The sequence below is a fragment of the Jaculus jaculus genome, chromosome 13 (genome assembly GCF_020740685.1).
Source record: "Jaculus jaculus isolate mJacJac1 chromosome 13, mJacJac1.mat.Y.cur, whole genome shotgun sequence".
Taxonomy (NCBI): Eukaryota; Metazoa; Chordata; class Mammalia; order Rodentia; family Dipodidae; genus Jaculus; species Jaculus jaculus.
The window spans coordinates 35,273,657-35,289,321 of NC_059114.1; the positions used below are offsets into that span (position 1 = coordinate 35,273,657).

Below are 15,665 nucleotides of genomic sequence, written 5' to 3' on the forward strand. Positions count from 1 at the left end.
AGAATCCTCAAAGTTCAGCCTACAGCCAGCAGCATCAGCCATACTAAGGGAATTTGTGAGAAATGCCAAAAAAATAATTTTAGGCTTGACCCCTAATGTACTGAATTGGAAAATGTGTGGACAGCTATAGCACTGCTTGGTTTTAACCAAGCCATGCAGATGTTTCTAATAGCTGCTGGTGAGCCTGAAGCAGCCTGACTATACTGCTTCCTATTATGGAATCATTCCATACAAATGATCTTATTCAGTCCTTTATTTAACAAAAGCATTTGGGGGAAAAATTGGTCTGTTTAAAAAATTAACTAAGAGGACTGAGTAAATGTCTGAGTTGCCAAAGGCACTTGTTGGCAAAGCCTGCCAAATCCCAGGGCTCACTTCCCACGTACCAACATAAAGTCAGATGCACAAGGTGACACCAGCATCTAGGGTTTGTTTGCAGTGACAAGAGGTCCTGGTGTGTCCATCCTCTCTGTTTCCCTTTCTCTCTCTCAAGTAAGAAGAATAAAATAAAAGTACTTTTCTGTGCTTGATTCTTGAAGTATTTTGTCCACTCTTTCCTTTAGAATTTTCAGTTTCAGCTCTTAAATTGAGGACTTTGATGCAATTGGAGTTAATTTTTGTATACAGCAATCAATAAGGATCTAGTTTCATTCTTACATGTGAAATACCAGAACCATTAATTTTTGGCATCTCTGTTAAAACTCATGTGGCTGTAGCAGGGCGGGCTTTATCTGCATCCTGTGTTTTATTCCATTGTTCCTCATGTATATTTTTTATGCCAGTGTTTTGTGTTGCTGTTATTTTTTCTTATTTTCTGACGTAGCTTTGTAGGATAACTTGAATTTAGGTATTCTGGTGATACTTCCAGCATTATTATTTTTGCTCAGGATTTCTTTGACTGCCCAGGATCTTGTGCTTTCATATGCATTTTAAGATATTTGGGGGGGGTGGTTGGAGAGATGGCTTAGCGGTTAAGCGCTTGCCTGTGAAGCCTAAGGACCCCGGTTCAAGGCTCAGTTCCCCAGGTCCCACGTTAGCCAGATGCACAAGGGGGCGCACGCATCTGGAGTTCGTTTGCAGAGGCTGGAAGCCCTGGCGCGCCCATTCTCTCTCTCTCCCTCTATCTGTCTTTCTCTCTGTGTCTGTCGCCCTCAAATAAATAAATAAAAAATTAAAAAAAATAAATAAATAAAAAATTAAATAAATAATTTTTAAAAAAAGATATTTTTTTTCTATCTTGTGATAAATACCACAGGAATTTTGGTGGGACTGACTTCAATGTGTGGATTACTTTTGGTAATACAGTCATTTTCATAGTATTGTTTCTTCTAATCCATGAGCATGGGAAGCCTTTCCATCATCCAGTGTCTTCTTTAATTTCTTTCTTCAATGTTTCAAAGTTTTCAATGCATAACTCTTTCACCTTGGTTATGTTTATTCCAGGGTATTTTCTTTAAATAATTTATTTATTTGAGAGAAAGAGGCAGATAGAGAGAATGGGCATTCCAGGGCCTCCTGCCACTGAAAACAAATTCCAAACATGTGTGCCACTTTGGGTATTTGGCTTTACACAGGCACTGGGAATCAAACCCAGGCTGTTAGGTTTGCAAGCAAGTTTATACTTGTATGAATGGGATTGACTCCCTTATATCTTCCTCAGCATGTTTGTTACTGGTTTATAGGAAAGACACTGAATTTTCTAACTTAATTTTTCATCTTGTGACTTTCCTGAAGGTGTTTTTCAAACCTAAGAGTTTTCTGGTTGAGTCTTTAGGATGTTTTATGTATAGAATCAGATCATCTTTGATACTTTGAAATATTGTTTTCCTATTTGTATACTCTTGTATCCCTCACTTGTCTTATTGCTCCAGTTATAACTTCAAGTTCTAGATTGAATAAAACATAGAGAAAGTAGACATTCTTGCTCCTGATATTAGTGAACATGCTGTGAGTTATTCCCCATTCAGCATGATATTGTCTATAGGTTTGTCATGTATGACCTTTAATATGTTGAGATATCTTCTTTTTATTCCTACTCTTATCAGGGCTGTTTTAATGGAGATTTTGTCAAAGGGTTTTTTCTGCATCTATGGAGATGATCATGTCATTTCTGTCTTCTGGGTCCATTTATATGACATGTTATAATTGATTGCATATGTTGAACCTCACAACATATCTGGAATGATGCCAACAATATCATAAAAGTGATCTTCTTTATGTGCTCTTAAATTTAGTTTGTAAACATCAGGAGTTATTCATTTTATTAAGAAATTTCACATTATTTTTCATCAGAGATATTGGCCTATAGTTTCCTAGCTTTTAATTTTTATTTATTTATTTGAGACAGAGAGACAGGTATAGAGAGAGACTGTGTAAGAGTATGGTGCTTCAGGGCCTCCTGCCACTGTAAACAAACTCTAGACATGTCTGCCACTTTGTGCCTCTGGCTTTACATGGGTACTGGGAGATCTAACCCAGGTCTTCAGGTTTTGTAAGCAAGCACCTTTAACTGCTGAGCCCTCTCTCCAGCCCAATTCCTGTCTTGATTGTGTTTCTTTTTTTTTAAATTTTTATTAACATTTTCCATGATTATAAAATATATCCCATGGTAATTCCCTCCCTCCCCACCCCCACACTTTCCCATTTGAAATTCCATTCTCCATCATATTACCACCCCATTGATTGTGTTTCTTTAAATAAAAAAAGCATATATGAATGTGTGTACATGTAGTATGCATGGTGTGGTGTATGACCAGCGTGTGTGTGTGTGTGTGTGTGTGTGTGTGTGTGTGTGTGTGTGTAAGCATGTAGAGGCCACATGAGAATGCTAGGTGTCCTCTTCTCTCTCTTCTGCTTTGTTTTCTTGAAGCAGACTCTCACTAAGCATGGATCTGCCTGCCATATTGTTTTTTCGTAACACTGACTAGCAAACCCAAGTTATTCTCCAGTCTCCAGCTCCCTCCTGGCCCCAGAAGTGGGGTTACAAGTGTTTGTAGCTATGCCCTGCTTTTAAGATAGGGACTAGGAATCAAACTAAAAAGATCTCAGGCCCTCTCAGACCTCATGCTCATTTGGCAAGTGCTCTCACCTGATGATCATCTCCTCAGCCCCTTGACTATCATTTTGTCCTCTTTTGACATCAGGATATATTGACTTGTAAAACATTTGGTAGTGCCCTTCCCTTTCCTGTTTCATGGAATAATTTCAGGAACACTGGTGTTAGTTTTTCTTTAAGAGTATGGTAGAACTCACTCATCAGTGAGACCACTGGAGCCTGAACACTTCAGTTGGGACATGGTTTATAACTGCTTCAGTCTTACTTCTTGTTATATATCTGTTTAAATTGTTTTTATCTCATCTTTGTTTAATTTTGGTAGGCAATATGAGTCTAGAAACTTATCAATTTCTTGTAAATTTTCCAATTTAGTGAAATATAAGTTTTAAAATTTTATTTATATTTTTTATTAGTTATGTACACAGTGTGTATACAGCCATGTTGGTACCATCATTAGCCTCCTCCTTGTCCTCCCCCCTCTGCAGGGACCTTCCTCAGTGGGGAATGTGGGCCGTGTATTGTGAGGTTAGCCATAAGTTACGGGGAAGAAGCAATGTCTCTGTACATAATGTCCCAACTTGTGGCTCTAACAATCTTCCAACCCCCTCTTCCACAAATTTCCCTGAGCCATGATGGGTTCCTTTTAGGTCTACTTCAGTGATGAGATCTTGGAAGCCTCTGTGTCTCTGGATCTCTGCTTTGGTAGGAGCTGAGTGTTCTCTGTGTCTATCTCCTTCACCCTTGTGCTGGTACCAGGTTGACCAAGAAAGCAGCACTCTTGTTCATTTCCCCAATTACTTTATGGTTTCAGCTGGGACCCTGGTGAGGTGCGGTGGGCTGATTCTCTCCTCATGTTCTACATCCATCTTTTTTGCAAAAGAGAAGCAAATTCCAATGGAGAATGAAGTCAGTACCAGATAAATGCGATAACCATTATTATTTTAGAGAGAATTTAATAGGTGTAGGCCCGCTTGTAGTCCATGCTTGGTAGGAGCTTGATTTTGGAGAGTGGGCTTGATTTCTGGATATGGCTCTGACTAGTTTCCCAGTTCCAGCTATGGGTTCCATTCCACTGAATGAATCCATTAGCCAAATCAAGAGCAGGTGGTATTCTGGTGATTTTCTGAATTATGTTGGTATTTGTTGTAATATCTTCCTTTTCATCTCTAGTTTTATTAATTTACTTCTTCCATCTTTATTTTGGTTAGTTTAGCTAAGTGTTTGTTGGCCTTGTTTACTTTGTCAAAGAACCAACTCTTTACTTCATTAATTCTTTTTTTTTTTTGTTTGTTGTCATTTCATTAATTTCTGCCTTGATCTTGATTGTTTCTTTCTGTCTAATACTTGTTCTTTCAGTGCCTTAAGATGCATCATTCAGTCATTCATTTCAGTTATTTCTGCTTTTGTTAATGTACAAAGCTGTAGCTATAACTCCCTCTATTATTATTATTATATTATTATTAATTCTGATTTCATTGCATTTTATAAGTATTGGTATATTGTGTTTCTATTTTCATTCAATTCTAGGAGTTTTTTTAAAATTTTCCTCTTGAGTTCTTCAATTACCTGCTCTCAAACACTCTGTACATTGTTTTTCAGTATTGTCATATGGTTCTTTCTTCTCTAGCATGGTGAAGAAGTTCTTAAAGACTCATCTTCTTCTTAGTTGACCAGACAGCCCCCATATACAAAAATATCCCACTTGTATTTCCTGACTGGCAGTCCCTTATGCTTTCCTGATACAGGACTTGAAGACAAAGTAATGTAACTGGAACATTCAGAAAATGAGAAAGATCAACTAATGAGAAGGTACAAACAGAGCACTACCAATCTATGTAACACAATGAAAAGATCAAATCTATGAACAGTGGGCATAGAAAAAGAAAAATTTCATGGTAAAGGCATAGAAAACAAAACAGTTTCAATAAAATCACAGAAAATTTCCTAAACCTAGGAAAAGACATGCTTATCCAGGTACAAGTACATTTAGAATGCCAAATTGACAAAACTAGGAATTAAGCTCTACATGTTCTATGATAGCCAAAACACTAAATTTACAGGAAAAGACAGCATACTGAAAGCTTCAAAAGAGAACACATAGTCACATAAAAAGAAAGGCCCATAAAAAAGACCAGATTTCCCAGCATAAACTTTAAAAGCCAGGAAAGCCTTCACTGATGTATTTCCAGTTCTGAAAGACAAGAACTGTTACCCAGATTACTGTTCCCACAAAACTGTCACAGCTGAAGGAGAAACACAAACTTTCCATGATAAAAATGTGCTAAAGGCAAGATAGCACATGGGTCTGGAGTTCCTTTGCAGTGGCTAGAGACCCTGGTGCACCCATTCTCTCTCTGAGATAAATAAATCATAGATCAAATGGACATAACAGATATCTACACCACATTCTACCCAAACATTGAAGAATACTTCTTAGCAGCTCATGACATGGTCTTTTAAAAAGAACATATAAAATTTCAAAGGGGAAAGTGTGGGGGTGGGGAGGGAGGGAATTACCATGGGATTTTTTTTTATAATCATGGAAAATGTTAATAAAAATTTAAAAATTAAAAAAAAGAACATATAAGACACAAACAAAGGCTTTGTAAATACAGGACAATTGAAATAATCTCTTATATTGTATCAGATCAAAATGGAATAAAAGTACCAATAGTATCAAGAGAAACTACAGAACATACAAAAACTCATGGATATTAAGGACTACATCTTGAATCGTACTTTGTCTTCAAGTCCTGATATTCTGTCCCTGCCTTTGTCTGTTCTGTTGTGAGGCTTTCCTTGGAGTTTTTTTTACTTATTAAAATTTTCCAATTTTCATTTCCAATACTTCCATTTGGTTTTCAGTATTTTAGTCACTTCATTGTATTCCACTTTCACACTCTACACTGATTTCCTTATTTCATTTAGCTGTATGAGTTCTCTTGAAGTTTATTCATAAATTTATTTATGGTCTCTTTGTTTTTCTTGAGCATATAATCATTCATTTGAATTCTTTGTCCAGATGTCATCTAGTACACTTCCACTGAGGATGTTACTGTGGTGTTAGTAGTTATTAGAGAAGCCATGTTGCCTTGGTCTTTGTTTCTTCTATTTTTGCATTGGGTTTATACACCTCATATTAACTAGGTTGTTGGTAAGACTTTTAAAGATCTCCCCTTTTATTTTTAAAAAATATTTTATTTGTTCATTTGCAAAGAGAGAGGATGAAGAGAGAGAGAACAAAAAAGCAAGATCACACACCAGGGCCTCTAGCCACATGAACCCCGGATGCATGAATGACTTCGTGTGCTGGGAATTCAAACCTGGGTCATTAGTCATTGAAAGTAAGCACCTTAATAACTGAGCCATTTCTCCAGCCCACTCTTATTTTTTTCTAGTGGAAATTTTTGTAATAGTCATGAAGAATGAGAATGTTGTTGGGTTGAGGTTTCATTTTTTTCTATGATGCCACACTCACTATATTTCTCAAACACTGTACATTCTTTTTCAGTATGTCATATGGTTCTTTCTTCTCTAGCATGGTGAAGAAGTTCTTAAAGACTCAGCTTCTTCTTAGTTGACCAGACAGCCCCCATATACAAAAATATCCCACTTGTATTTCCTGACTGGCAGTCCCTTCTGCTTTCCTGATACAGGATCTAGTTGGCTATTTAGCATCTTTATTTGAGTCTTACAGGTATTTCAAGCTGTTAACATTTTTTCATCTCATTAAATTGTGACATTTATCCATATATGCAAATTAGAAATATGGCTTCATTTTTACTTCTTCCCATCCACCCATGCTATCTGTTATCCTCACTCATCCCTTTGCTCTACAAATATAACTTTATTCCACCTACTTTCTCTCCTTTTCATGGCCACCATTCTACCCTAGACACTGCCCTCTTCATGGGTCCCTGGCAGTTTGTCTCTTGCTGTCACATATTCACTTTCCCAATCACTGCTCTGCTTACATCACTTCCATATCTTACAGTTTATCTAACAACAGACCTTTTGCTTCTCAGTAGAGCACAACAGCCCTCAGCATCTGGCTCTGAGCTGAATGCTTTGGTGATCTCATTTTCCATGCTTTCCCTTTGCTTATTTCATACTAAGAGTGAAAAAAAAATAAAAGTGTTTCCTGTCTCCAGGCATTTGCACTTACCTTTTACTTCTCTGATCCCTTCACGTTTGAGGTCCATTACAAAGATCAGAGCTCAGCTAAGCATCATCTTCAGTGTTCTCAGACTGTGACTTTCCCCTGTCCTTCAGTCACTCTCAGTCACACCTTCATGTATAAGCTCTTTATGGTTTTGCTATGACAACATGTGATGCAAGAATGAGCAGCATCAGTATTACTTAGGGGCTAGTTAAAAAAAAAAGTCAGACTCCTAGACACCACCCAAGACGTAAAAGGAAGAATTTATATTTTTACTCATTTATTTGCAAAATAAATGAGTAAAGAGAGAACAGAAAGGGGGTGGAGAATGAACATGCCAGGGCCTATAGCCACTGCAAATGAACCCCAGATACGTGTGTCATTTTGTGCGTCTGGCTTTATATGGGCAATGGAGAATTGAACTTGGCTCATTAGGTTTTGCAGGCAAGTGCCTTAACTGCTGAACCATCTTTCCAGCCTAAGAATCTGTATTTAAAAAAAAATCTCAGTGGAAAAGCATAATCATGACAACATGAGAAGAACGACTTGAAACACTTCTGGTCTACTAAAGATATTGTGTGCGTTCCCTGAGGATGAGACTCTGTTCTTGTCCAGCACAGTGCTCAGCATAATGTTGGCACCAGTGCAATTGATGTATTTAAGAGATTTGATATAATTTTCTCAAAAGACCAATTGACATTGAGGTTTTGAGAGGACAGGTAATTATTTTGAAGTCATATAACCTGTTGTTAATAAAGGCAATGTAAAAAAAACAAAAACACATACATATTCATAATTATTAACGTGTGTGTGTGTGTGTGTGTGTGTGTTTGTGTGTAAAACAAAGCATCATTGGTACCTTCCTGCAGTGTTGAGCCAGTGTTGAGCTTCTGGTGTTGCTAACAAAAATTCACCATCTACGTTATACTAAAGTATTCTCATGTCATGTGCACTAACCTATGTGAGAATTTACTCAGCATTAATTAGTGTCTTAGTTCTCTCTTACTATGTATGGAAAAAATTGGAAATACAGCCAGAAACTTTGTGGAATTATTTATTAATGGGCCAAAAGCATGAAAAGAAGAGAAAATGAAATTTCTCATAAGAATAGCTGCCAAAGGACCAGTCTGGTATACTGGACAGGTATGTGGTCAAATGAGAACCTGGTGGTACTGAATAGAATTCCTAGAGGGCATCAGAGGCAACACATGGATCTGATATGTAAAACAGGATCAAATTTATTTTCATTATTATTACTGGGCTTGCAGTTAGTTCTACCTAATTACAAAAGTTCTTTCTCATGGTTAAAATTTACTTGTCACTCGCAGCATTTACACTGTGTTTAGCTATTTCTAGCTCTTAATTGGCATGCCACAGATGAAACATAATATTGAACCTGGGCTTCTCTGACCCTGATATCCTACTTTATCACCATATATATGTATATATATTATTTGTAGCCAGAAAGGTTCATAACAGACACTCTGAGTCTGTGTTCTTCTCCTACAAGAGGAAAAGCAGCACAAGGGGGACAGTTCTTATTGAATTCATGTTCTAAAAGTATATTCTCATCTGATCCACTGTAGAGAAGATGGGGTCCTAAAAAGACTCAGTCCAACCTGTCATTAATCCAGAGGCTTTCTTCAGTGTCATCTTCATACATGGTCATCCATGTGCTTTTGATTGGAATAAAGTATAAGTAACATAAAATTTGCTAGCAATATATAAAATAACCATTTCAAAGCCAGACCTTGGCTGGCTGTTACCATTGAAAATCAGTGTCCATGTCCATCTTAGTTTTGCAGTCAAAGAATCTTAGTAAAGGCAGAAATTTCTTGATTCCTGGAACCTTGTGTTCCTTGCAAAATGCTCATGTGACAACCAGCTTCTCCCACACCTGCAACCATTGTGGTCTAGCAATTCTTCCCCACCACTGCTTTTCATATTGGAAAGTACATTTTGAGTGTAGCAATTACAAGATCCTTTCAAACTTATTTAAAAGAACACTTCTCGACACTATAAAGCATAAAACCTTTCTCCTTTAGCTTCTGAATAACCTTTAGATATTATGATTTCATTGATGGGAGACACTCACTTAAAGTTAGTAAAACAAAACTCTGAATGTACCCTGGGAAGGAAGAAGTTGTAGATGCCAAAATTGACAAGCACATAAATTTGAGCCATGGCTGTGACAGTGATGAACTAAAGCATATGTGGTTGAGGAAATGGAAGACATTCCGAAGCTTGCTGATGGCCTGCTGTCTCTTCTGTGGATTTCTTATGATATGAAGTCATTTATCCAGGTAAACTGTCTTGAGAACAACCTTTGATCATCCCTTCCTACATAGCCCATCTGTACACCACAGCATCTGTATGAGCCAGAATGTATTGGAAGCAGTGGTTCTGGTGCTCATGTGGTCTCTGATTCCAGTTACTCTCATCCAACACCATCTAGCCTTTTCTTTCTGATAAGCAGGAATAGCACATTGAACTGTCAGTGAATATTTCACCTCAAGTCCTTGCCTTGTGGTACAGCTATGCAAAACAAAAGCCACTGAAATATATCCTTGAGTTCTAACTAAGGTGAAGTCTCTGAAGGAAAGCTGTGAGTTCTCTGTTGGAAAGTAACTGCAATCTCAGGCTAGTGAGTTCACCTCTCATTACCTATGGCTTACCAGTATAAGCCATCAAGTAAGGGGTGCACCCCTTGGCATGTGTTATGTACATGTGTGTGTTGCTGCTGCTAATGGATGGGGAAATTACCTTCTTGAAGGTCGAGGCAGATCAGATCAATTATCTTTCCAGTCTCTTTTAGTTCTTTGTTTTGTGTGTTCATGTCTTCTAGTTCCAAGGAGGGTTTCAGGTCAGTGGAGAAGGTCGTGCTTCTTACTTTTCTCTCAGCGGTTATCCTGATGGCCATCCTGGGCAACCTGCTGGTGATGGTGGCTGTGTGCAGGGATAAGCAGCTCAGGTGAGCAGCACAAAGGAACCTCTTTGGAAACACGGGTAAAGTTCTGGGTTTTCCCTGGAGAAAAGACTCTTACCATTCCATTTAGTATGTAAATTTAAAGGTAAATATTCATGGGAACAGTATTTCAAAAACAGCAAAGAAAAGCTGGGAAGATGGTTTGGTGGTTAAAGTGCCAGTGTGCAAACATGAGGACCTGTATTGGCATTACAGCACCCGCATAAATGCAAGGCTTGGTGATGACATGCCTATAAGAGTTCTGGGGAGGTGAAGACAGGAGGATCCCCAGGGCTTGATGATTAGTTAGTGTGCCTAATTAGTAAATTCTAGGTTCATTAGGAGACCCCATCTTTAAAATAGAAAATAAGGTGGTAAGTGATTGAGGAAGGCACTAGCCTCCACATATGTTCATGCACATGCACATAAGCATACATACACACCTGTACCTGTACATACATATACATAAACATACACAAAAGGAAGGAAATACAGAAATGGAGACTATGTGTAATCCTGCAACCCTAACACAATGTGTAAGCACTTCAGTGTGTTTCCATCCTGTCCATTTTCCTATGTCATATTTCATTTAATAGTTGTGATTTCTATATATAAAGTTTTTGAGGCTACATCTAATCTGACCTCATTAGTATTTTATGGAAGGATTAGTTGACTAATGGCTGATTTAGGAATTAAACCTGGATCTCCTGCATTCTGCACTTCATCAGTTTCAACCCTGGCTACACTTAGAATCATCTCAAATGCTTTTCAAAATACTGTATGTGATGTTTTCCACACACTATTTTGAATATATTTATATTTTAAAAAATTCATTGTTAAAAGTCCAAATTTAATTGAACACCTTGATCTTATCTGGCAACTTTGGGGGCGAAGGAATGTTACTCAACTTAGGTTCCCAAACCAATTGAATTGAGGTGAAACCTGGGCACTGATGTTAGTTAAAATTCTCTAGTTGTTTCTAATCTGTAGCCTGGATTATGAGGATTTGAGGTGGAGGTGCAGTTCCTCTCTGAGAAAAATACACATTGATCACATGAGGAAGATGAAGCATAAATCACAGTCCAGACTCATGCCACAAAGATGGACACATGGTAGTCAGTCCGCATTCTTAACATGGCAGTGCATAACTCTACTGCTTGCGAGGGAAGCAACCTGAGAGAACACCCTTTGAGTGCCTGACCAAGGACTGAAGCCAGGGTGGGACATAATGAGGGTACTAGTTGAAAGAGAGAGCAACTGAATGGAGAGCCTCAGGAGGGGTCTCCATGCACAGGGTACCTCCAGTCAGGCCAGTGGGGCCAGAATAGAAAATATAGAAGCTTTTGGTATGAACTAGAGGCAGGACCCAATGAGTCTTCTCAGCCATGGTACAGAAGGGGACACTGAAACTCACAGAACACGTTTTTAATGTGTGACTTCTCTTTCCTTCTCTACCCTCCCTTCACTTCCCCATTTTGCTATTTCTTCTCTTGCTCTTTCTTCCTACCCTCTTCCCCATACATCCCTGACCTCACTTATACCTTTCACTCACAGGAAAATAAAAACCAATTATTTCATTGTATCTCTTGCCTTTGCCGATCTGCTGGTTTCGGTGCTGGTGATGCCCTTTGGTGCCATTGAGCTGGTTCAAGACATTTGGATTTATGGGGAGATGTTCTGCCTTGTCCGCACCTCGCTGGATGTTCTGCTCACAACAGCATCGATTTTTCACCTGTGCTGCATTTCCCTGGATAGGTAAGGGCACAGTCGTGTGCACAACGGAACTTGCTGCTAGAGTCACTGGCCTGGTAGACACCAGTTTGCAATGTCTATCCTTCATACCTAATTCATTACATGAAGTTAATCTCAGAGAGGCAAATTTGGAGACAGTAATTCATTCAACCCCAGACTTTTCAAAGGACCACCTCTTAGCCAGGCATAGTCACAGTTTCTGCAGACCCAAAGATTTATAAGACCTAACTTGCTTATAAGACACTTACAAACTAGGTGGCAGTACGTACCTGCAGTCAAGTTTACTGTTGAGCACTGAATTGTACAGTGATGGCATGAACAAAATAACAGGAGAACAAAGTGACAAGAATTAACCTATCTTCCAGGGACAACAGGGCTGTTCAGATTGATAGTACCTTATGTTTCAACATGACCTTTTCCTACAATATGACTGTGGAATAAGATCCAAGTAATAAGTGCACGAGGTGATGGACATTTTCCAGAAATCTAAAATCGATAATACCGTTTCCAACAATTGCGTGGTTTGGTGGGCCCAGATCTAGCATTTAATTCTCATGGCAAAATTTTATTCTTTTCCTTCATATTTCACTTCAGGTCTAAGGATTTCTACTCCCTGATACATACAGCCTGATTTTCTGGAGCTGTATGCTGATGACTAGTGTCAGCACTTCCCAGCTTCCACTTCCTGCTCATTTGTATTGAATAATAAATGTAGAATATAATTTTAAAGTCATATCTTAGGTACTAGTACCTAAAGGATATTGTGAAGTGAAAAGTTCATGCACTCAAAATCACCAGGGGCAGTTTCTTACAGCCTCTTGAGCTGTCCACAGACATTCTTCCCCTAGTTTAGGATAAATCCATTACTTTAATTGAGGAACAGGAAAAGTAGTTGGCTGAACATAGAGGTTGCTGTGTATCTAAAATATTTACCCCCAGACAATAAAATGACACCTTGTCAGAGAATTACTTACACTGGGGCAGGTCTTTAGGAGCTGAGCCCTGCTTAGGGAACAGCAGATTCATCTCCAGTCTCACGTAATGGAGAATTTTGATGGCTTGTTCTGCTGAAATTGCCTTTTATCTTTTTGTCTATCAATACATACTTGAACTGCCTAGGTTATATGAATGTGTAATGAGACAAGACTCTACTCTGTAGCTTGAAATAAAGACATGTACAATTGAACTACTGGCCAACAGCCAGACCCACATGTGACTTCAGCATGTGAATGATTTTGATTTTGCATGTGTAATATGGAAGGTGGCATGGGTGCACACCTATGTAGATGACCATGGCAGCACCCTGTATGCTTGCCTGCTGCAGAGAGCACTTGCCTGTGGTGTCGCAGGGGCCATCATGTGTCCCACTCCACTGTCCTTCTCCTGTCTGTTCTTACTTGAACTGGAGGTTTTTACTGGTCTTGGAGCTTTCCATGTGTCTGTGTGGGAGCCCTGGTGATTCTCTAGTCCACTCCTCATGGGATTGGAGCTACAGACATGTGTGGTCATGCCTCGCTGTTTATGTGACTCCTAGGGATTAAACTCTAGTGGTTTCTCAGGCCTCCTTAGTCTTTCTTCCTCTTACCCACCAAATTATCTGTCCAGCCCCACATAAATGACTTTTTAAGGATAGTATATGCCATATGAAATTCATATTATAGAAAATAAATACAAGGAAGGAGAAAATCCATGGAAATTCTATACTACAATATGTGTATAATTATTGCTGAAATGATTTGCGAAACAGGGTGTAGCATAAGAACTAAGAAAAGGGGGCTGAAGAGATGACTCAGCAGTTAAAGGGACTTGCTTATAAAGCATGATTGCCTGGGTTCTAGTTTATAACACATAAAGCCAGATGCACAAAGTGGTTACATGTGTCTGGAGTTCATTTACAGTGGCAGGAGACCCTGGGGCATCCATATTCTCTTTCTCTTTTAAATAAATAAAATTATTTTTAAAAGAGCTAAGAAAAGGCAGAGCTGGAGCAGGGTGGCTGGAGGTCAGAAGTTTTTGGCAAAAAAAAAGAACAAAATGAGCCAGGAGGGAGCAAAAATGTGAGAATATAGTCTCATCTGCCTGCTGTAGTGTGGACTCTGGGCATGCTGAGGGAAGGTCTGGAGATTTTCCACAGAGGTTTGATATCAGAATTCCAGATTTAGGCTCATTTTCTTTGAGATCATGAAAACCTCCCTAAGCTGACCCAAGTTGTCATCCAGCAGCAGTGATCGGTCGTTAACAACCATCGTTTGAGAACTGAAGAAACATAGGTTTAAACTTCAGTTCTTCCCACATGTAGCTCTGAGATTGTTCATAACTTAACAAACATTTTTGAGTATCAGTTTTCTTGTTTTAAGAAATGGAAAATAAGGTACTTATTTTGTAGGACTGTAATTGGGGACAGTATTGGTCTAGCATGGTACACTACTTGTATCAGAGGATGCTGTTATGTGAAAAAATATATGTATGTATACATATATATGTATGTATATATATATATATATATATATGTATGCATATATATACACATATATATGTGTGTGTATGTGTGTGTGTGTGTGTGTGTGTGTATATATATATATATATATATATATATATATATATATAAATTCTTCCCAAAGTTTGACTTCTTCATTAGCTCCATCACTCCATCATTCAGAAACAGGTAGTTATTTGTTATTTGTTATTACTTATGTGCATGTACCATAGCACACACTGGAGGTTCATAGGACACTCTTTTGGTACTGATCCCCTCCTTCCATCTTGTTTTGAAATCAGGTCTCTTGTTTGGCTGCTGGGAAGGCCAGACTACCTGGCTCTGTGAGCTTTGTGACTCTCTTGACTATGTCCCCATATTGCCATAGGATAACGTACGCATGTGCCTCTTCTGCATCAGGCTTTATGTGGGTGCTGGGATCCAGATTCAAGCCAGAAAGCTCCTTTAACCAAGGAACTGTCTTCCTAGGCCCCCAGGTAGTTATTCTTAATTTGGTCTATCTTTATCTTCTATATGTAAATAATGATAGATTGAATTTTCTTAAGTAAATACTGGCCCATTTGCTTCCCTCTATCATCCTAGTATAAAGTCATATCATGTCTGGCATAAATCACTTCAGCATCCTCCTAAATGTTTGCCCCTGATTGACTTAATTAGTCTAATTTCCCTCATAAGATCAAATGGCCATCTTTCAAAACTTAAGCTATGAACCTGATGCTCTTTGTTTAAAATCCTCCAGTGGCTATTTCTGGCATTGATGTTTGATATTAAACTACCAGTCTAGAGGATTTGCCACTGTTTCCTGTGTCCCAAGTTCTCTTTGTGCCCTCCATGAGACATTTTTTCTGGGACCTGGCTCCCTGCACCTTCCTTCTCCTAGTGTTTGGTACTCTGGGCCTCAGCTCCTCCCCTGCCTAGAAAGCTTCTTTGCTTCCTGTGCTCCAATGTGTCTTTCAGATTTTAGTGCATCCTGTCTTCCTTGCAGCAGATGTCTTCTCTGACCTCTCCAAACCCATTCTTCTTTACAGAACTCATTATATTTGTGACTAAAGGCAATTCTATAATTTCTTCTTAAATGTTTGTTTCTTCCCTAGTGGGAGGAAACTCCAGGACAAAACAATCTGGGCCCTCATGGAATTTACATTTTAATGAGTATACTGGCAATTAAACAGTATGCATAAGTATTTATGTATTCAACAAATACTGTTGAAGCAATGAACTTGAACTTGTGGGCACA

The 15,665-nt window shown here is 38.6% G+C and overlaps 1 protein-coding gene across 6 annotated transcripts in view; it reads left to right on the plus strand.

Annotated features, from left to right (window-relative positions):
- Htr4 (5-hydroxytryptamine receptor 4) overlaps positions 1–15,665 on the plus strand; it is a 209,540-nt gene that overhangs the window by 95,151 nt on the left and 98,724 nt on the right. For all 6 annotated transcript variants that reach the window (XM_045132630.1, XM_004664750.3, XM_045132631.1 and 3 more), the window contains exons 3-4: positions 10,060–10,185; positions 11,734–11,934. In XM_045132630.1, coding sequence (XP_044988565.1) covers positions 10,060–10,185; positions 11,734–11,934 — 327 coding nt within the window. The remainder of the gene's footprint in view (positions 1–10,059; positions 10,186–11,733; positions 11,935–15,665) is intronic.